At 43.8% G+C, this 22359-nt stretch overlaps 2 protein-coding genes across 3 annotated transcripts; both read left to right on the plus strand.

Annotated features, from left to right (window-relative positions):
• Window positions 1–2178: 2178 nt before the first annotated feature.
• LOC148899843 (uncharacterized) lies at window positions 2179–7770 on the plus strand. Of its 2 annotated transcripts, XM_088995253.1 has the most exons (5): window positions 2179–2419; window positions 5548–5841; window positions 5932–6088; window positions 6626–6933; window positions 7616–7770. In XM_088995253.1, exons 1-5 carry the CDS (start codon window positions 2242–2244, stop codon window positions 7735–7737), a joined length of 1059 nt encoding a protein of 352 aa, XP_088851379.1. In that variant the 5' UTR covers window positions 2179–2241; the 3' UTR covers window positions 7738–7770. The 2 variants fall into 2 exon arrangements, with proteins under 2 accessions (XP_088851379.1, XP_088851378.1); XM_088995252.1 differs by having other exon boundaries at window positions 2180–2419; window positions 5932–6933.
• A 6499-nt stretch (window positions 7771–14269) lies between these two features.
• LOC148899844 (uncharacterized) lies at window positions 14270–20474 on the plus strand. Its single transcript, XM_088995289.1, has 4 exons — window positions 14270–14808; window positions 15740–16006; window positions 16165–17067; window positions 18230–20474. Exons 2-4 carry the CDS (start codon window positions 15802–15804, stop codon window positions 18388–18390), a joined length of 1269 nt encoding a protein of 422 aa, XP_088851415.1. The 5' UTR covers window positions 14270–14808; window positions 15740–15801; the 3' UTR covers window positions 18391–20474.
• Window positions 20475–22359: the final 1885 nt, after the last annotated feature.

Genomic DNA, 22359 nt, shown 5'->3' on the forward strand with positions numbered 1-22359 from the left:
ATTATAATTATTACTTGGATATCATCAAGAGGCAACCTGGAAGTTCATCATCCATTGACAACGAACATTACAAACGTCAGTAAAACCACTTTTTTATATGGTACAGTTTATTTCTTTAACACCAATACAATAGCGCATTTATTATACGCATAAAAAGGTATATATTTGTGTAGTTTTAAGGCTTGTTTAGTAGAAAAGGATCTTTTATGGGGACCTGGGAACAGATTACTCTCATGTTCATGGTTTCTTATGGGAAATGAATGTTTGTCAGAAAAACTTTTCACCTTACACACACTTTCTGGGTGCCAATTAAGTTTATAAACTGATGTATCACTATATTTTGTGTAGTTTTAAGGCTTATTTAGCAGAAAATTATCTTTTATGGGGACCCGGGAACGGATTATTCTCATTTTAATGGTTTCTTATGGGAAATAAATGTTTGGCAGACGAACTTTTCACCTTACACACACTTTCTGGGAGCCAATTAAGTTCGTAAACTGAGGTATCACTATATTTTGTGTGGTTTTAAGGCTTATTTAGTCGAAAATGATCTTTTATGGGGACCCGGGAACGGATTATTTTCATATTTTATTTTATTTTAAAGCAGATTCTTTACTTACAGACAGTGTAGGCGTTCAAATACCTGACATGCTTTAAATTAGATATCAAGTAGACAGGATGAACTTAGTACAAGGATTATTTTCATTTTAATGGTTTCTTTTGGGAAATAAATGTTTGGCTGATGAACTTTTCACCTTACACACACTTTCTGGGAGCCAATTAAGTTCGCAAACTAAGGTATTGTGGCGGGCACTAGGACCAGGCATTTCACCCAACAGGTGCACAGGAGGGGGCGGGTTTATGTTCCATATATATCACCGCATTTTCTGTTTGAGTTCGATCCACGTTGCAATAAACACGTCTCCACTTTCAGTCGTGTGTGCGCTTTCCTCAACGGCTACAGTATCACTGTATTTTGTGTAGTTTTATGGCTTATTTAGAACAAAATGAAACTTTCTCAGATCATTTTGAAGTAGTTTTGGGAGAGTTTAAGTCATTTTTTATTTGTGTTTTTCATTTGACTAAAAATATCAACCTGCATGTTTTTATCAGAAAAAAAACCTTTATTCGTCCCACAATGGGGACATTTGCACCTAAAAGCTAGCAACCACTCATTTGACGACAATGAGGTTAAAATCTTAGCGAAAGAACATAGATGGTTTGAAAGGGGAGTAAAAGGAGCGATTCTCATAAAACAACTAAATCCTTCATTAAATCGGTCTGGTGGGGTGAGGTTCAATTTGGATCGTTCATATAATAGCCTGCTTAAGCAAAACAGGTTAGGCAACATCCGTAATGCTGATGAGGTGATACCGGAGGGGGTGGGGCAAACAGGCCAGTCGTTAGTCAGGAATGTAGGAACAATCGGTGGGGCCGCAGGGAGTGGTCCTCTGCTCCCCCCAACCTGAGAATAGGGACCTATCATAGCTGTGTCCGGCGCCGCCATGTCTGGACATTAGGAATAGATAAATAGGGCCGATACTACCAGTAAGACTTGAGTTCGCTGTCGAAGCCTCCTGGATGGGAGGCGAAACGTCGTACACCTTCAAAAAGTACAGATGACGGCTGAAGAAACCTTCTCATCGATGGACCACTCCTGTACGACTGTGAGCTTATGCAGACGTACTGCATGTTTTGGGTATTTTAGGTGCTATAAAACGTTTCTCTGGTCAGTTAGGAAACAAAAAAATGGTGTTGGTTGTCCTTAAAGTACTTGTAATGTCAAAAAGCGTTTGGCTAGAGCCCCTGACCAGGACAAAGTCCTCGACGGACCAGGGCCTGTTGCACCTCGACCCCGCGGCGCATTACTCAGCTTTTCTGGTTTCAAAAGTTAGCACGTATGTCAAAGTAGGAGCTTGCAAGTACGTGCCCGCCAGGTGGGGATATAATCAATAAAAGACTACTTGCCTCTTGCAACATATTGAGCGGCCATACACGTGTGACTGATTCGAGTTTGCCTTTGAGAAAACGGCCTCCCACAAGCTGAGCAACAACACCGGGCAGTGCCGCCACTCGCAACATGGCGGAGCGTCACACGTGTTACCGGATCGGTGTGGCGGATCAAGGCGGTCTCGCGATTCTCGCGCGTTTCGATATGACGTCACCAATACGAGACCAGATTTAGGCGAGCAGACGCCGCTTCGAGCCCAAAACCAGAAAGAACCTCGAGTTGTCGACGACATGTTGAAAGAGTTGGTGAGGGAAAGGCTGCTTGCGGCCGCCGACGAAATCTTCGGACTGTTCCAAACGACCGTGGCTTCTTACGAGGAGCAACTTTGTCGGGCGAGGGAGGAGAGCGAGCGACACCGACGACAACTGGAGGCGGTTTGCAAGACCCGGATTGTGATACGAGTCGAAGGTTTGTCCGCCATATTTGGATTCGGCATTCGCGGCGCTCGATTCGGCGGTCGAGGCGTTAAAGACGAAGCTACCGCTAAATTTAGTTGAAACAGAAGCCTACAGTCTTCTGGTTATATTTTGGCCTATCCCCGCTCATTCCCGGGCCGCACGAGACGCCGAACACGCGAATTTGAATCGGAAGAAGTCGATTCGCTGCACTTTCATTTGAACAGAAAAGCTAACAAGACCGTTGAACGGTCGCCATCTTGAATGTGAATCGGAAGTAGTGATGTGTCGTTCACGAACGAGCCGGATCTCTTAAAGTAAACGAAGAGAGCCGGCTAACAAGGAGTCGACTTCTGTGTAAGCTTTCAGTCGTACAGGAGTGGTCCATCGATGAGAAGGTTTCTTCAGCCGTCATCTACAAAAGTGAAGGTTTCGGACGTTTCGCCTCCTATCCAAGAGGCCGAACTAAAGTCTGACTGGTCGTATCGGCCCCATTTATATATCCCTAATGTCCAGACATGGGCCCTCACATCCTTCCCAGGGACTAAACCTAGACACTGGTTTAGATATGTGGACGATACTTTTGTCATAATTAAGAAACAAGAAATTCAATCCTCAACTCTGTAGACTTCAACATTAAATTTACTCGTGAGGACATTAAAGAGAACCAACTAGCCTTCTTGGATTGTAAAGTAATTATAAAAGAGGGCAGAGCGCTAAAAACACAAGTCTTTAGGAAGGCTACGCACACTGACCAATACTTACTTTTTGACTCTAACCACCCTTTACAACATAAACTAGGAGTTATCAGAACCCTCCAGCATAGGGCTAAACTAATAGCAACTAGCACTGAAGGTAGAGAAAAGGAGTCAAAACATATCAGGAGAGCACTCACTAACTGTGGGTACCCTCAGTGGTCATTCAACAAATGTCAGAAAGAAAGAATAGCGAACGAAACCAATAATTCTCAAGATTCAAAAAGGAGAGGAGTAGCAGTACCGTACATTGCAGGAGTTTCTGAAAAATTACAAGGAGTCCTTTGGCAACATAAAATTCCTACTTATTTCAAACCGATAAACACGTTAAGGCAAAAATGAGTGCATCCAAAAGATAGACTACCAAAAGAAAAACAAAGTAATGTAGTTTATTCCATACATTGTAAGAATGAAAATTGTAAAGAGCAGTACATTGGGGAGACTCAACAAACTCTCAAAAAAAGACTTTATCAACATCGCAGGGATAATACTAGTGGACCTCAATCGGCAGTACATTTGCACCTAAAAGCTAGCAACCACTCATTTGACGACAATGAGGTTAAAATCTTAGCGAAAGAACATAGATGGTTTGAAAGGGGGGTAAAAGAGGCGATTCTTATAAAACAACAAAATCCCTCATTAAACCGGTCTGGTGGTGTGAGGTTCAATTTGGATCGTTCATACAATAGCTTGCTTAGGCAAAACAGGTTAGGCAACTTTCGTAGTGCTGATGAGGGTCGTTATGCTGATGAGGTGATACCGGGGGGAGTGGGGGAAATAGGCCAGTTGTTAGTCAGGAATGTAGGAACAATCAGTGGGGCCACAGGGAGGGGTCCTCTGCCCCCCCCAACCTGAGAGTAGGGACCTATCATAGCTGTGTCCGGCGCCACCATGTCTGGACATTAGGGATATATAAATGGGGCCGATACGACCAGTCAGACTTTAGTTCGCTGACGAAGTCTCTTGGATAGGAGGCGAAACGTCCGAAACCTTCACTTTTGTACAGATGATGGCTGAAGAAACCTTCTCATCGAAGGAGTCGACTTGTTTTTGTCCTCTATTCCCCACCCTCAGTCTTCGGTTAAAGCCGCACGTGATTGGTAGAGGAGGGATGAGAGAATTACAGATATGCAGTAGTGAGGAGAAGGGGAGGTGGTAATGATCACATTATGTTCTTATTATTATTAAATTCTTATATTTTTTACTAGTTGGTATGATACGTCTGTGTAATCTCTCAGTCGTACAGGAGTGGTCCATCGCTGAAAAGGTTTTTTTCAGCCGTCATCTGTACTTCTTTGAAGATGTCGGACGTTTCGCTTCTTATCCAAGAAACTTTGTCAGCAAACTAAAGTCTTACTGGTAGTTTATATATAAACTAACCTATATATATCCCTACTGTCCAGACATAGCGGTGCCGAACTCTACTATGATAGGTCCTTGCTCTCAGGTTGAGGGGAGCCGAGGACTACTCTGTGCAGCTCCACTGATTGTTCCGATTGTTCTGACTAACGACTGGCCTGATTGCATCACTTCGACCAGTATCAGTATTACTAATCCTATGTTGCCTAAGCAGGCTATTGTATGAACGATCCAAGTTGAACTTCACCCCACCAAACCGGTTTAATGAAGGATTTAGTAGTCGCTTAGTGAAAGAACATAGATGGGTTGAAAGGGGAGTAAAAGCGATTTTCAGAAAACAACTAAAGCCTTCACTAAACCGGTCTGGTGGGGTGTGGTTCAATTTGGATCGTTCATACAATAGCCTGCTTAGGCAAAACAGGTTAGGCAACTTTCGCAATGCTGATGAGGTGATACCGGAGGGAGGGGGGCAAACAGAACCGGCTCTATGAAAGGAGCCGGAATTCCCATCACTAGTGTGCACGTATAAATAAAGCCATATAAATACAAATATTTGATATAGTGTATTTTTTACATGAGTAATTCGTTTTTCATATAATTTTACATGATTTTTGGTAGTTAATTAATTTAATCAACAACAAAAAAACTGGGGAGCCAAAAGAGACGTATTTTTGTGTGAGCCAAGCCAAAAGTCACTTGTGTGCACATATAAATAAAAAATATTTGTTAGTGTTTTTTTTACATGAGTAATTTATTTTTCATATGATTTTAGGTAGTTAATTTAAGCAAAAAACAAACCAACTGAGGAGCCATAAAAGCCGATCGTTTTAGTGAGCCGGAATTCCCATCGCTAATCGGAAGACGTCGATTCGCTGCAGTTTCATTTGAATGTACAAACAACACCTCTGGACGGCTGCCATCTTAGAGTTAGCTTTCAGCCAATTGGAACGCCGCTTTGGTGTCACGTGGCAATGACGCTCCATCATTTTCTAAAGGTGTGAATTACTTCCTGCTTGTGTCCCCGCAGATGTGAATCAGCTAATCGGTCGAAAGGAAGAAGTTCCTGACGTGAAATCGGGAAGCTCCGCTTTGGAGTATCCACAAGTCCCCCACGTTAAAAAGGAAGAGGAGGAGGAGGAGGAGGAGGCCGATGTCAGCAGTTTGCCGCAAGATGGCGTCTCCGAGGAGAGTGTCGACGACGGACTTCCACCACTCGAGTGGTCAAAGCTTCATCCCGGCGGTCCGAGTGAAGATCGCCGCTGGACGCCCACCTCGGGGCTTCGCACAGAAGAAGCTTTGGGGAGCGCCGACGATTATGAAGGTAATGACATGTAGTCAAAAAACATGGCGGCTGTGACGTCGCAGGCGCAAAAAAAACGTTTCCCGCAGCTCAATTCTTGGCACGTTTCAGGATCAAACCTAGTGAAGGAGGAAAAGGCCGATGTGAGCGCGTCGGTCCTGACCGGCGCCCGCCCGAAAAGCAAAGCGGGTGAAGACGAAGCGCCCGAATGCTCTGATTGGTCGTCGCCACACGACCTCCTGGCGCCAATCTCGGACAACGCTGACAGGCAAGGCGAGGATGAAAAGTGCCCTGGCTCTCCGAAAATGGTCCCCGGCGAGAAAAGGTCCCGCGTACCCCAAAAGTGTCCCTCCCCCAAGGAGCGTTTCTGCTGCTCCTATTGCGCTAAAAAGTTCACTTGCAAGGCCTACTTGATGAGACACGTGAAAAGCCACACGGGAGAAAAACCCTTTTGCTGCTCGGTTTGCGGCAAAAAGTTCACATGCAAAGTCTACTTGATGAGACACGTGAAAAGCCACACGGGAGAAAAACCCTTTTGCTGCCTGCTTTGCGGCAAGGGCTTTTCTCAGAAGGGAAACATGGTGGTCCACATGAGGACCCACACGGGCGAAAAGCCCTTCCGATGTGCCGTTTGCGACGGCACCTTTTCCGCCAAGCAACACCTGATAACGCACATGCAGATCCACGCCAGAGAGAAACCTTTCACCTGCTCTTTGTGCAGAACTGCCTTTTCTCACAAGGGCAGCCTGGAAAGGCACGTGCAGATCCACGCCACAAAGAAACCCTTCGTCTGCTCCTTTTGCAGCGCTACTTTTTATCGAAAATACAACCTGGAAAGGCACCAGTGGACCCACACCAGAGAGAAACCCTTCGCCTGCTCCCTTTGCAGCGCCACCTTTCATGGAAAGCAAAGCCTGGACAACCACATGCTAGCGCACCCGGGGGAAAAACCCTTTTGCTGCTCAGTTTGCGGCGAGACGTTTTCTCGGAAGGAACACGTGGCGCTCCACATGAGGACGCACACCGGAGAAAAAGCCTTCGCCTGCCGAGTGTGCGGCAAAAGCTGCGCCCAGAAGTCCAATTTGGATTCGCACGTATGCACGCACCACGCCGGCAAGTAAACCGCACGCAGCGCTCGGCGATCCCTCGAATGAAGTGTCTTATTGTTATTTCTTTTAATAATAATAATAATACAAAACTCTCAAGGTCACTTTATAGTCACAGGATAAGTTTTTCTGAGGGTGAGCAGCGGCAGCCACACGCATTCTCTCCACCCGGAAGTAACTCATAGATTGAAAGCGAGCTTGTCGGCTAATAGATAGATAATGGCTAGCAAGCTAGCCAGCCAGATAGCTAATACATAGCCAGCTAAATAGCTAGCCAGATAGCTAATCAATACCTTCTGGCTAGCCATCTGATCAGCGTCTTTCAAAAATCTCAAGGACACTTTACAATCACAGGATAGGTTTTTCTGCGGGTGAGCAGCGGCAGTTGACCAAGAAATAATCTTTTTTTTTTTTTTTTTAGATTTGTCACCATGTACGATTTTTTTTTTCAATTGAAAATCTCCATTTTTAGAAAATCGGGGGCCTCATTTGGTCAATTACAGATTTTTTTTTACTTTATGTAACTTCCGGGTTGGGTGAACGCTAGCGCGTGTGGCTGCCGCTGCTTACCCGCATAAAAAAAATATCCTGTTCCTGTCAAGTGACCTTGAGAGTTTCGAAATGCGTTTAGAAATGAAATGGATTATTATTATTATTATTAATGTTATTGCTTTGCTCACGTCCTGCAGATGTCAAGGACGACGATCCGCAGGCGACCCCCCTCAAAGAAGTCCCGAAAGAGGTCGTGGAGTGGCCAAAGCTTCCCCGCGTGAAAGAGGAAGCTGAAGAGGCCGACTGCGAGTGTCCTTGAAAGTTTTGAAAGGGGCTTTGAAATGAAATGGATTATTATTATTATTATTGTGATTATTATTATGAGTATTATTAGTATTATTATTATTATTAGTAGTAGTAGTATTATTAGTATTATACTGTGGTGACCCCTTGAAGGGAAAAGCCGAAAGGAAAATATTATTATTATTATTGGTAGTAGTAGTAGTAGTAGTATGATTATTAATATTAATATACTGTTCCTAATTGACCTCTAGATGGCAGCACTTAGCATACAGAGGTAACAGTGCTACTGCTCAATGGATTCATTCTACATGCTTGCCAGACATGATTGATTTTATGACGGAGGCTGCGGGCCGGAAGAAAATTGACCATGGGCCGCATTTGGCCCCCAGGCCGGACTTTGGACATATAATAATAAAAATACATTTGATTTATAAGCGCCTTTCAAAACTCAAGGTCAGTTTTGTCATGAAAAAAACAAAATGAGTGGAAATTTCGGAAGTAATCTCGTCAAAGCGTACCTGCCAAGTACAGTGATAACTCAGTTCACAAACTTCATTGGTTCCCAGAAAGTGTGTGTAAGGCCAAAAGTTTCTCTGCTGAACATTAATTTCCCATAAGAAACCATTAAAATGAGAATAATCGGTTCCCAGGTCCCCATAAAACATCATTTTCTACAAAATAAGCCTTAAGACGACGCAAAATAGACCTTATTTTACATATAATAAATGTGCTATTGGATTCTAATTCAATAAATATACTGTACTGCAGGGGTGCTCATTACGTCGATCGCGATTTACCGGTCGATTGCGGAGGTAGTACTGGTCGATCGCAGCATGATGTAAAAAAAAAAAAACATTTGTCAGCCTATCAAACGTCCCGTCACTTGATTGACATACAGGGCAACCATTCAGAACTGAATTTTTACTTTTAGGTTGCCGTGCATACGTAAACAACGGCGCTAAACGCAGGAAAATTTAAAAGCTAGTCAGCGAATTACCTCAGGTTTTAAGCCCTTGCTAAAACATATGGTGTTCAAAATGAGTGAGAAAGCTTGACCAAGTAAGGGGGCAAAACGTATTACTTTCATACGGAATGGGAAAATGTGGAGCGGCATTTTCGGACTCTTCATGGAAAATGCGACATTGACTTCCCGCCGAAAAGCCAGCTGAGCAAGAGAACGGTGGCCGAACTAAAATCCCAGTTGTCCGGACAGCGCTCATTTTTCACTCAACATACTTCAAAAGCGAAAGCCGCCAACTGAAGCATCGTTCCCCGTGAGACACGCCATCGTTAAAAACAATAAGTAAGTCCTTCCAAGACGGAGAGATGGTAAAAGAAGCATTCGTTGAAGCAGCTGACTCCTTGTTCAGAGATATTATCTTCAATCAAAGCTCTGCAGCTGTCAAGACATACAGTTACACGGACGGCGCTGTGAAGCCACGGCTGAGGATTTAACCCAGCAAATGTGGAAAGACATCGGAGATTGTGAGTGTTCTCACGGCTCCTGGACAGTTCTGTAACTTACTCACACAGGAAAAGTACCCCAACATGAGGACATGTGCTACCTCCTTGACTGCATTATTCGGCTCCACTTATTTATGTGAGTCGGCCTTTTCCTACATGAAGATCATTAAGTCCAAATAGCGTTCCACCATGAATGATGAACATTTATTTGGAAATGTGCTTGAAGCTGGCTGTCAGCAGCTACTGTACGGACGATGCATCCCTGGCTGATTCAATTCAGTGCAAGTCATCAAAGTAAACTCAGGTAATTACAAAAAAATGTTCATAGTTATTTATTATGTTATGTATATGTAGTTATTATGTGTGTTGTGCAATATTGGCTTATTCATTGATGCAAGGTACATCAACATACATTGCACATACAAAGAATCCTTAAAACATTTGAAAATAATTGTTTTGCATTTTTGTCGTGGGTACATCATTTTCACTTGGTTGTTTTTATAAGTATCTTGTATGCTGAAAAAGTGTGAGCACCCCTGCTGTACCATATAATTTCCCATAAGAAACCATTAACATGAGAATAATCTGTTCCCAGGTCCCCATAAAACATCATTTTCTATTAAATAAGCCTTAAAACTACGAAAAATAGACTTTATTTTACGTAGAATAAATGTTGGATTCTGATGAAATAAATATACTCGTACTTTATAATAAAGTGGTTTTATTGACCTTTGTGATGGTCGTTGCCTCTTGATGACACCTGAGTGAAGTTGCCGTGCTTTCTGGGCGATAATACCCTCACTCACACTGTCCCCTGCTAGCTGCTTTTCGTCCATCCAAATCAACAGAAGTTTTTCAACCTCTTCTATTGCCTGAGACCGTTGCTTAGACAACACAGAAACAGCCTTAATAGCTTCCTTGTGCTGAAGGATGGTAGCAATTTTCCGGACTACAGAGCGCACCTGATTATAAGCCTCACCCAGTACATTTTTAAAGGACAAACCATTTTGTACATTTGTACATGTTTATAAAAAAAAAGTTTTCATAATATACCTTCACTTTTCTTTCAAAACAGTGCCTGTTACGCAGCTGCAACACAGCGTGCATGACGGTAGTAACACGGCGAGGCAGTAACACGTTAGCACTGGCTAACAGGTCTGGTACAAAATCATAGCAAGTCACTGAGACACGTTAGCGAAGTTGCTCTTGGCGTCAAAGATTTCTCGCCGCTTATCCAAGCCTCCGATTCAACTCGGAGGGGCCACTTTAAATGCACAATTCACACGCGTAGTTACATGAAGTTGCGTCTACCTCGGCACAGATATTCACCATGATGGAAAATAAGAAGTTATCAGATTTAAAAGTTTCATACTATTAGATGCTTAGTCAACACTTGTGACTCAACAAGTGAAGCACAGACAACCTGGGGTCAATCAGGTCAACAGACACAGCAAGTTAAACTGTCAGCTTCACAGAATTTAGGACTTGGGAAACTCTTTATCATCGAAGTTATTTACGACTTGAACATCCTGCACAGGAAGAGCTCATTAGCCAGGTTACAAATTTATCAGTTCATCCAAGAGTCAATGTTTTACAGCTGTTGGTGCTCAGAACGTCCAGAGGCGTGGTATTATAATCAAGAAAACTATGTTTTACTCATGCATCACTTTAATTTGCATGTACACTCAATAAATAGCTTGGCAGAGGGCCGCAGAATTCAGACGTGTGTCATGGATGACTACGTGTCCTGCCGGCAGTAGGGACAATCTTTCTGGTTCCGAGTCTCCTTCAGTGCTTCCGTGCGTTTAGTGCTTGAGTGGCCCATGGTGGCTGTTAGAAAAAAAAAAGTATAAATTGGCCCCATCGTTGCATAAACCGCAGGGTTGAAAGCTTGTGACAAAAGTCGCGGCTTATAGTCCGGAAATTACGGTAATTTTCGTCACCCCCTTTCTTTGAGTGCGCATGTGGTTTGTTATCGAGTGGAGTACTTTTGCTATTATGGGACCAAAAAAAAAACCCCACTACAGTCTAGCGTTAAGCCGAAGAAGACAAAGAAAATTAAGATCAAGCAGTAGAATGAGATCATCAAGAAACACAAACAAGGTGTGCATTGGTGTGACTTATGTTGTACAGTTTATTTCTTTAATGACAATACAATAACACATATATTATACATAGAAAGGTATATATTTGTGTAGTTTTAAGGCTTATTTAGTAGAAAATTATGTTTTATGGGGACCCGGGAACAGATTATTCTCATTTTAAATGGTTTCTTATAGGAAATAAATGTTTGGCAGATGAACTTTTCACCTTACACACACTTTAATGGAACCAATTAAGTTTGTAAACTGAGGGATCACTATAATTTGTGTAGTCTTAAGTCTTATTTAGTAGGAAATGATCTTTTATGGGGACCCGGGAACAGATTATTGTCATTTTAATGGTTTCTTATGGGAAATAAATGTTTGGCATATGAACTTTTCGCCTTACACACGCTTTCTGGGATCCAATTAAGTTTGTAAACTGAGGGATCACTATAATTTGTGTAGTCTTAAGTCTTATTTAGTAGGAAATGATCTTTTATGGGGACCCGGGAACGGATTATTGTCATTTTAATGGTTTCTTATGGGAAATAAATGTTTGGCATATGAACTTTTCGCCTTACACACGCTTTCTGGGATCCAATTAAGTTCGTAAACTGAGGGATCAAGATTTTTCCATTGAACATGGAGGAAGAATCACCCACAGACTTTATTTGATACACGGTGACGTCAGCGCTATTTTATGGCATCAGCAAATGTGCTTTAATAAGGACTCTGGTTCAGGCATTAAAATGGGATCCAAAGCATTCCTTCAACATATCCGTCTGATTTCAGCTTCTCAGGACTTGTTTTGACTTATTTGTCTTGAGTGTCATTAAATAGCTTCATTTTGTGGATCTCAGATGATATGAGAATTGATCGTTGTCAAAGATGATGTGATTTGATATGATTCATATCAATTTGCGAGTCATTGATTTGAACAATCCTTGGTACCATGTGAGTACATGATGGCACTTTTTTGTACACTTTACAATGATTGTGTGTCTTTTTGTGTCTGTGTAAGCTCTCAGTCCTACAGGAATTGTCCATCGATGAAAAGGTTTCTTCAGTCGTCATGTACTTCTTTGAAGGTGTCGGACGTTTTGCTTCTTATCCAAGAAGCTTCGTCAGCATACTAAAGTCTTACTGGTAGTTTCGGCCCTATATATATATCCCTACTGTCCAGACGTGGCGGTGCCGGACTCTGCGAACATTGGTTCCTGCTCTCAGGTTGGGGGGAGCAGAGGACTAATCCCTGCGGCTCCACTGATTACTTCTATTGTCCTGACTGATGACTGGCCTGATTGCTCAATTTGCCCTGTTATCACCTCATCAGCATAACTAAGCCTATGTTGCCTAAGCAGTCTTTTGACTTCAAGATGGTGCCGCGACAGTGGCTGCCTTTGCGGCAGCTCGAGTATTTTGTTTTTCTACTTCTTTCATTCCTTTCATCTTCCGTTCATCACCTTGCTGCTGTGAAATGTCAATTTCTCCACTGCATTCCAATTCAATTTTCACGATTGACAAGTTGAAATGTGTATTTGTATATACAGTAAAGTCTCGTTATATCGATATCGGATATATCGATAGTCCCGGTTATATCGATATTTTTTCGGACTCCCTTGAATATCGATATAACCAGACTTTACTGTATATATATATATATATATATATATATATATATATATATACACACATCTTTGACGCTGTTGGTGGCTGACGAAGCCTCTTGGATGAGGAGTGAAACGTCCGACACCTTCAAAAATTACAGCTGACGGCTGAAGAAACCTTCTCATCGATACATCTTTGACATTGATTTGATCAACATTGATCAATGGTGGTGTTTTTAGCTTCATTTTAGGTAACTGCAGTGTTTGAAGTAACGTCTGCCCGGAGGCCCGGGGCGTACAACTTTTACGTCGTGCGTACAAGTTTTAAAATGTCTCTGCCCTGGTGGCCGACAACTTCAAGGAAAAAGAAAACGATTATTTTCAAATCAAACGTTTGTTTTATTCAATAAAGCAAACCGCTACAAGCCACGCGGACTCCTCTTTCTTAGCTTTCAACACTTTCAAGTACACTTTTCAGTCACGGTATAGTCCGAAGCACGAAACAGGCTTCTGATTGGCTGCCGTGCAGAGTATGCAAATTGCCAAACAAGCGGAAACGAAATGGAAGAGATGGAGAAACAGGCCCTCACATCCTTCCCAGGGACAAAACCTAGACACTGGTTTAGATATGTGGACGATACTTTTGTCATCATTAAGAAACAAGAAATTCAATCCTTCACAGATCACCTCAACTCTGTAGACATCAACATTAAATTTACTCGTGAGGACATTCAAGAGAACCAACTAGCCTTCTTGGATTGTAAAAGAGGACAGAGCGCTAAAAACACAAGTCTTTAGGAAGGCTACGCACACTGACCAATACTTACTTTTCCATTCTAACCACCCTTTACAACATAAACTAGGAGGGTGGATGGACCACTCCTGTACCACTGAGAGCTTACACAGACGTATTGCCAAACAAACGTTCGTTTGGAAATTTGCATAGTGATTAGTCATCTTATTGTGTTTTAAGTTGTGAAAAATGGGGCAGGCAACTTTTCAGAGTTGTCTGCCCGGGTGTCCGCTAACTTTTGTCATGAGTTTCAGACACTGGTACCTGTAATGTTTGTCGTGGACCGACCAGGGCCTGCGGCACCTGGACACCCGCGCATTACTCGGCTTCTCTGGTTTCAAAAGTTGGCACGTATGTCAAAGTAGGAGCTTACAAATACGTGCTTGCCAGGTGGGAACATAATCAACGAGCAAATGAACACAGGAGTTCCAAAACTTTGTTTTGTATGTCATTAATGTAGTTTTTCTGTCGTGTTGTCAAATAAGGCACATGTGAGTCCAGCTGTTCCATTAACGTGGGTAACTTTTATTTTGCCTCCAATGCAATGCCTTTTCCCCAGTCACCCCCCCCCCCCTCCCCGCTGGTCCTTGGCGCCTCCTCCTGACGTCATCGCCCAGCGCCACTGATCTTGTCAACAATCACACCACATTTCAAACTTAAAAATGTGTCCTTTTGTTCATTCTATTCCCTCGTGCGTCCATCATAAAAGACTACTTGGCCCTTGCAACATATTGAGCGGCCATACACGTGTGACTGATTCAAGTTTTGCCTTTGAGAAAACGGCCTCCCACAAGCTGAGCAACACCACCGGGCAGATCCGCCACTCGCAATATGGCGGAGCCCCACACGTGTTCCCGCAGGGGATGAGGCGGATCAAGGCGCTCTCGGTCTAAACGCGACGTCAACAATACGAGACCAGACGTCGCTTCCCTCTCAAAAGCAGAAAGAACCTCAAGTCGTGGACATTTTGAAAGAGTTGGTGAGGTAAAGGCTGCTTGCGACCGCCGACGAAATCTTCGGACTCTTCCAAACGACCGTGGCTTCGTACGAGGAGCAACTTTGTCGAGCGAGGGAGGAGAGCGAGCGACACCGACAACTGGAGGCGCTTTGCAAGACCCGGATTGTGATACGAGTCGAAGGTTTGTCCGCCATACTTGGATTCGGCATTCGCGGCGCTCGATTCGGCGGGAAGGGTGTTAATGACGACGCTCACGCTAAATTTTGTTAAAACGGACGCCTACAGTCGCCTGGTTATATTTTGGCCTATCCGCGCACATTCCCGGGTCGCACGAGACGCCGAACACACGAATTTCAATCGGAAGACGTCAATTGGTCGCGATTTCATTTGAACGGAAAAGCTAGCAAGACCGTTGAAAGGCCGCCATCTTGAATGTGTATCGGAAGTAGTGATGCGTTGTTCGCGAACGAGACGGATCTCTGAAGTGAACGAAGAGAGCCGGAAACGGGAGCCGGACTGTTGTACGTCTTCGTGTGCCCTGCGATTGGCTGGCAACCAATTCAGGGTGTCCCCTGCCTCGTGCCTATAGACAGCTGAGATAGGCTCCAGCACCCCCAGCGACCCTAATGAGGAAGAAGCGCTACGGTAAATGTATGGATGGATGTTATAGTGTATTTTTTACACGAGTAATTCGTTTTTCACATCATTTTACGTGATTTTTGGTAGTTAATTAATTTAAGCAAAAAAAAAAAAAAAACAAACAAACCGAGGAACCATTTGGGAGCCATAAGAGCCAGATCGTTTTAGTGAGCTGAACCAAAAGAACCGGCTCTCTGAAAAGAGCCGTAATTCCCATCACTAATCGGAAGACGTCGATTCGCCGCACTTTCATTTGAGCGGTCAAAGAACACTACCGGACGGCCGCCATCTTAGATTTAGCTTTCAGCCAATGGAACGCCGCTTTGGCGTCACGTGGCAGTGACTTCCTCTCGCGCCGTGCTCTTGGATAAATGTTTGTTTTGCGGTTGAGAGGAAAATGTTGCACTCTACCCCCTTTTGCCCTTCCATGATTTTCTAAATGTGTGAATGACGTCCTGCTTGTGTCCCCACAGATGTCAATCAGCTAATCGGTGGTCAGGGAGAAGGTCCTGATATAAAATCGGAAAGCTCCGCGATGGAGTATCCCCAGATTAAAAAGGAAGAGGAGGAGACCGTTGTCAGCAGTTTGCCGCAAGATGGCGTCTTCGAGGAGAGTGTCGACGACCGACTTCCACCACTCGAGTGGCTTCATCCCGGCGGTCCGAGTGAAGATCGCCGCTGGACGCCCACCTCGGGGCTTCGCACAGAAGAAGCTTTGGGGAGCGCCGGCGAATGTGAAGGTAATGACATGTAGTCAAAAAACATCGCGGCTGTGACGTCGCAGGCGAAAAAAACGTTTGCTGCGGCTCAATTCTTGGCACGATTTACGATCAAAAAATGTAAAAAAAAAAAAAAACAATCAGATTTTGTATATTTTTTTGTGTATTAAAATCTTTAGTGAAGGAGGAAAAGGCCGATGTAAGCGCGTCGGTCCCGACCGGCACCCGCCCGAAAGGCAAAGCGGGTGAAGACGAAGCGCCCGAATGCTCTGATTGGTCGTCGCCAGACGACCACCTGCCGCCAATCTCGAACGACGACAACGCTGACAGGCAAGGCGAGGACGAAACGTCTCCAAAAATGATCCCCGGCAAGAAAAGCTCCTGCAAACCCCAAAAGTGTCCCGCCCCCAAGGAGCGTTTCTGCTGCTCCTGTTGCGGTAAAAAGTTCCCTTGCCCTTCCCACTTGATGATCCACCTGAGAAGCCACACGGGAGAAAAACCCTTTTGCTGCTCGGTTTGCAGTAAAAAGTTCATTTACAATTCCGACTTGAAGAGACACGTGAGAAGCCACACGGGAGAAAACCACCTTTGTTGCTCGGTTTGCGGTAAAAGGTTCCCTTGCAATTCCCACTTGATGACACACATGAAAAGCCACACGGGAGAAAAACCCTTTTGCTGCTCTGTTTGCGGCAAGGCCTTTTCTCTGAAGGGAAACATGGTGGTCCACATGAGGACGCACAGCGGAGAAAAACCCTTCGGATGTTCCGTTTGCGACGCCACCTTCTCCGCCAAGCAACACCTGGAAAGGCACATGCAGACCCACGCCACAAAGAAACCCTTCGCCTGCTCCCTTTGCAGCGCCACCTTTCAAGGAGAAAAAAGCCTGGACAAGCACATGCGGGCGCACCCGGGGGAAAAACCCTTTTGCTGCTCAGTTTGCGGCGAGACGTTTTCTCGGAAGGAACACGTGGAGCTCCACATGAGGACGCACAGCGGAGAAAAAGCCTTCGCTTGCCGAGTGTGCGGCAAAAGCTGCGCCCAGAAGTCCAATTTGGATTCGCACGTCCGCACGCACCACGCCGGCAAGTAAACCGCACGCAGCGACCGGCGCTCAGCGATCCCTCGAGTGGAGTGTCTGATTGTTATTTCTTGTCATCATAATAATAATAATACATTTCATTTATAAGCGTCTTTCAAAACCCTCAAGGTCACTTTACAGTCACGGGATAAGTTTTTCTGTGGGTGAACAGCGGCAGCCACACGCGCCCGCGTTCTCTCAACCCGGAAGTAACTCAAATAGATTGAAAACGAGCTAGTCAGCTAATAGAATCGATGCTAGCCAGCCATGTAGCTAATCGATAGCCAGCTACATGGCTAGCCAGATAGCTTCTAGCTAGCTATCTAGATAATAATCATCATCATCATCATTATCATCATAATAATAATCCATTTAATTGATAAGCATCTTTCAAAACTCTCAAGGACACTTTACAGTCACATGATGTGTTTGTCTGTGGGTGAGCAGCGGCAGCCACACGCGCCGGCGTTCTCTCAACCTGGAAGTAACTCAAATAGATTGAAAACGAGCTAGTCAGCTAATAGATAATAGCTAGCAAGCAAGCCCGCCAGATAGCTAATAGATCGCCAGCTAGATGGCTATTTAGATAGTAATAGATAGCTTCTAGCTAGCCATCTAGATAATAAGAATAAGAATAATCAATTTCATTTATAAGCATCTTTCAAAACTCTCAAGGACACTTTACAGTCACAGGATAAGTTTTTCTTTGGGTGAGCAGCGGTAGCCACACGCGCCAGCGTTCACTTAACATAAAGTAAAAAAAAACATGTGAAACATGCATCTCAAAATTGAGTTGACATTGAAAACTCAAATTGACTATTCACTGAACTTCACTTTTTTCAACACTTTAATGAACTTTTTCTTCACAGTTGACCAAGAAGTAATCTTTTTTTTTTAATAGATTTGTCACCATTTACGATTTCTTAAAATTGAAAATCGCCATTTTTAGAAAATTGGGGGCCTTATTTGGTCAATTAGAGATATATTTTTTTTTTACTTTATGTAACTTCCGGGTTGGGTGAACGCTAGCGTGTGTGGCTGCCCCTGCTTACCCGCAGAAAAAATATCCTGTGACTGTAAAGTGACCTTGAGAGTTTTGAAAGGTGCTTAGAAATGAAATGGATTATTACTATTTTTAATATTTTTGCTCTGCTCACATCCTGCAGATGTCAAGGACGACGATCCGCACGCGAACCCCCTCAAAGAAGTCGTCGAGTGGCCAAAGCCTCCCCGCGTGAAAGAGGAAGCTGAAGAGAACGACTGCGAGTGGCCAAAGCCTCCCCGCATGAAAGAGGAAGCTGAAGAGAACGACTGCGGGTGTCCTTGAGAGTTTTGAAAGGGGCTTAGAAATGAAATGGATGATGATGATTATTATTAGTAGTAGTAGTATACTGTGGCGACCCCTTGAAGGAAAAAGCCGAAAGGAAAAGATTATTATTATGATTATTAATATACTGTTCCTAATTGACCTCTAGATGGCAGCACTTAGCATACAGAGGTAACAGTGCTACTGCTCAATGGATTCATTCTACATGATTGCCAGACATGATTGATTTTATGACGGAGGCTGCGGGCCGGAAGAAAATTGACCACGGGCCGCATTTGGCCCCCAGGCCGGACTTTGGACATGTTTGATATAATAATAATAATGATAATTTGATTTATAAGCGCCTTTCAAAACTCTCAAGGTCACTTTTGTCATGAAAAAAAACAAAATGAGTGGAAATTTCGGAAGTAATCTCATCAAAGCATACCTGCCAAGTACAGTGATGACTCTGCTCACGAACTTCATTGGTTCCCAGAAAGTGTGTGTAAGGGCAAAAGTTTGTCTGCCGAACATTAATTTCCCATAAGAAACCATTAAAATGAGAATAATCGGTTCCCGGGTCCCCATAATACATCATTTTCTACAAAATAAGCCTTAAAACGACGCAAAATAGACCTTATTTTATGTATATTACAGCTTACAGGTTGTTTCCACTCAGAACGTTCCAGGGGCGTGGTATTCTAATCAATAAAACGGTTTTACTAATATATCACTTTAATTTGCATGTACTCTCAATAAATAGCCTGGCAGAGGGCTGCAGAATTCAGACGTGTGTCATGGATTACTGCGTTTCCTGCCGGCAGTAGTGACAATCTTTCTGGTTCCGAGTCTCTGTCCACAGTGTCTGACAGTCATATCTCTGACACTCACTCTTAAGTTTAGTGCTTGAGCGCCACATGGTGGCTGTTAGAAAAAAAATATATAAATTGGCCGCATCGTTGAAAGCTTTTGACAAAAGTCGCGGCTTATAGTCCGGAAATTACGGTAGTTTTCGTCACCCCCTTTCTTTGAGTGCGGATGTGGTTTGTTATCGAGTGGAGTACTTTTGCGATTATGGGACCAAAAAAGACCCCACTACAGGCTAGCGTTAAGCCGAAGAAGACATGAAAGAAAATTAAGATCAAGCAGAAGAAGATCATTAAGAAACACAAACGAGGTGTGCGTTTGTGTGACTTAGCCTCCCAGTACGCTAAGTTGACCATTGCTACGTGTGGCTAAGGGTGTTCCTGTGTTGTCTAAGCAGCGGTCTGAGGCAATAGAAGAGGTTGAAAAACTTCTGTTGATTTGGATTAACAAAAAGCAGCTAGCAGCGGACAGTGTGAGTGAGTTTGCTTTCAACATTTAGCTTGTAGTAGACGTGCACATTCCACCATGACGTCCGTGATCCACTGCTGAAAAGGACGCTTTGATCCTCTGCTCTTTCATCTAGAACCGCTTCATGTCACAAATAGGGCACAGCAAGTGCTGAAGAATGATTAATTCTCTGTGTCTTTGAATTGCCATATTAGTTGTTATTTAGTTTTTTTTCTTTTCATAACTTTGCTGCTGTGTTACTTCCGGGGAGAGTGAACGCTGGTGCTAATGGCTGCCGCTGCTCACCTGCACACAAAAAAATAATCCTGTGACTGTAAAGTGTCCTTGAGAGTTTTGAAAGGGAGATAAATGGGAGTATATGGGAGTACATTTATGGGAGATAAATGTTTGGCAGATGAACTTTTCACCTTACACACACTTTAATGGAACCAATTAAGTTTGTAAACTGAGGTATCACTATATTTTGTGTCGTGTTAAGGCTTATTTGGTAGAAAATGATCTTTTATGGAGACCCAGCAAGGGATTATTCTCATTTTAATGGTTTCTTATGGGAAATAAATGTTTGGCAGATGAACTTTTCACCTTACACACACTTTAATGGAACCAATTAAGTTTGTAAACTGAGGGATCAAGATTTTTCCATTGAACATGGAGGAAGAATCACCCACAGACTTTATTTGATACACGGTGACGTCAGCGCTATTTTATGGCATCAGCAAATGTGCTTTAATAAGGACTCTGGTTCAGGCATTAAAATGGGATCCAAAGCATTCCTTCAACATATCCGTCTGATTTCAGCTTCTCAGGACTTTATCATTTGTCTTGAGTGTCATTAAATAGCTTCATTTTGTGGATCTCAGATGATATGAGAATTGATCGTTGTCAAAGATGATGTGATTTGATATGATCCATATCAATTTGCGATTCATTGATTTGAACAATCCTTGGTGCCTCGTGAGTACATGATGGCACTTTTTTGTACACTTTATAACGATTGTGAGTTTTTTTAACTTTTGAAGAGTATCACCGCTAAAATGTCTTTATAGTGCACAACGAGATTCCTGTGAACCAAATGCACATATGAAAATTCAACATCGATGAGGCCGTCATCTGGACTTCTTTGAAGGTGTCGGACGTTTCGCCTCTTATCCAAGAAGCTTTGTCAGCAAACTCGTCTTACTGGTAGTTTCGGCCCTATATATATCCCGTAGACCTCTTCAAAATTGACCTTTTTCTTCAAACATGGAAACTGACATTATTCCCATTCTCCAAGGTCTAAATGAGCTAAATATACCAGTTATTGTGATCTTGGACCTTGACTATGCCTACCTCAAGAGCCATGTTATTTTATTGTGGAGGTTTTTCAAAAACGCTGCAAAATTTGGGAAACTAAGGACATCCTTATTTTCATTGTAGCTTTCCAGAGTTTGATACTATAGCATTGAAAGTGGGACCAAATGAAGGCTAATAAAACTTTCTTGAATATGGTGGTAAGCACAATAAAACGTGATTACCTGTGTAAATTTTAGCTAATTTTAATGCACAATGTTGGACCGGGAAAGTTCCAGGAGGGGATTCTTCAGAAGGGAATGAGGTTATGGAAGTTCGGGCGCGAGGACTGGGAAGAAATTTAAAAATTAGATTTTTTTTTAATTTTGACCCAGGGGATTATGTGTTCTTTTTTTATTTAAATGCAGCTGCAATAGATCGTGGATTACCGTAACATTAATGCATTCACCAACATGAGCGCGTGGTCAGCACTGCTAGCCGTTGCTACGGGATTTCCCAGGGAGTTTCAGTGTCCAGGGGACAGGGGGGGGCTTGGGGGAGACGTCTTTGTGTGTGTCTTTTTGTCTCCCCTTTGTGTTCTTTGTCTCTCGTCTTTTTGTGCATGCACGCCCAGTCTCGCCTGCGTAGCGCGATGGGTTAGGTAGCTGAAGCGTGTGCCCACCCGCGGGCGGGGAGGCCTGGGTTGTGAGGGCTGCCAGGCTCGTCTCGACCGTCTCGAGCCAGCGAAGTGGTGACTTGGCGGAGTTCCGCGATGGCTCGCGCCATCTGGCTCGAACGCTCCGCTTGCATGGAGAGGGCGGTGAGGAATCTGTCTTCGCCGGCGGGATCCATAGGTGGTCGGAGTATTATGTTATGTCTCTTGAGGCTTGGAGGCAGGACTCAAGTGACGAGGGAAAGCGGGGAGTTCGGATCCAAAGTACACGGCGAGACAGATACTCGTGAAACAAGAAAAGTCTTTACTGAGACACATGTGCAAAAACTATACCAGTGGAGATGAGTGAGGACAAAAGATTAATGCAGACCTGACGGAAGGGAAGTCGCGACGGTAGCTTTCAGAATACTCCGACGAAGACGGTCTAGTTCGATCGGCAAATATAGTCAGAAGGCACAATCAAGGGAATGACAAACAACTGTGGGAACCCAGGTGCGTGATGATGGGAGGGGCCGTCTCCAGGGAGCAGCGGAGGAGGTGACACGGGGGGCGGGGCGCGCCCAGGACGGCGACGAGATGTGACCGGGGGGGAGTGGTCTGCCAGCAGAGAAAGTGGACAGCACACTCCCTCTTCCTTCTTTCTCTGCCCGTAAGAGGGGGGTGGGGGTGAATTCACAGCCGCATTCTGAGATCGGCAAATTGATTCATTCGCG

This window comes from Hippocampus bargibanti, linkage group LG04 (genome assembly GCF_051943395.1).
Source record: "Hippocampus bargibanti isolate YZ-2025 linkage group LG04, ASM5194339v1, whole genome shotgun sequence".
Lineage (NCBI taxonomy): Eukaryota > Metazoa > Chordata > Actinopteri > Syngnathiformes > Syngnathidae > Hippocampus > Hippocampus bargibanti.

Coding starts and splice junctions, on each gene's coding strand:
- LOC148899844 (XM_088995289.1), top strand. CDS start 15,802: ATGGAGTATCCCCAGATTAAAAAGGAAGAGGAGGAGACCGTTGTCAGC. Junction 16,007..16,164: donor GAGCGCCGGCGAATGTGAAG/GTAATGACATGT, acceptor TAAAATCTTTAG/TGAAGGAGGAAAAGGCCGAT. Junction 17,068..18,229: donor CGTCCGCACGCACCACGCCG/GCAAGTAAACCG, acceptor CACATCCTGCAG/ATGTCAAGGACGACGATCCG.
- LOC148899843 (XM_088995252.1), top strand. CDS start 2,242: ATGTTGAAAGAGTTGGTGAGGGAAAGGCTGCTTGCGGCCGCCGACGAA. Junction 5,842..5,931: donor GAGCGCCGACGATTATGAAG/GTAATGACATGT, acceptor GGCACGTTTCAG/GATCAAACCTAGTGAAGGAG. Junction 6,934..7,615: donor CGTATGCACGCACCACGCCG/GCAAGTAAACCG, acceptor CACGTCCTGCAG/ATGTCAAGGACGACGATCCG.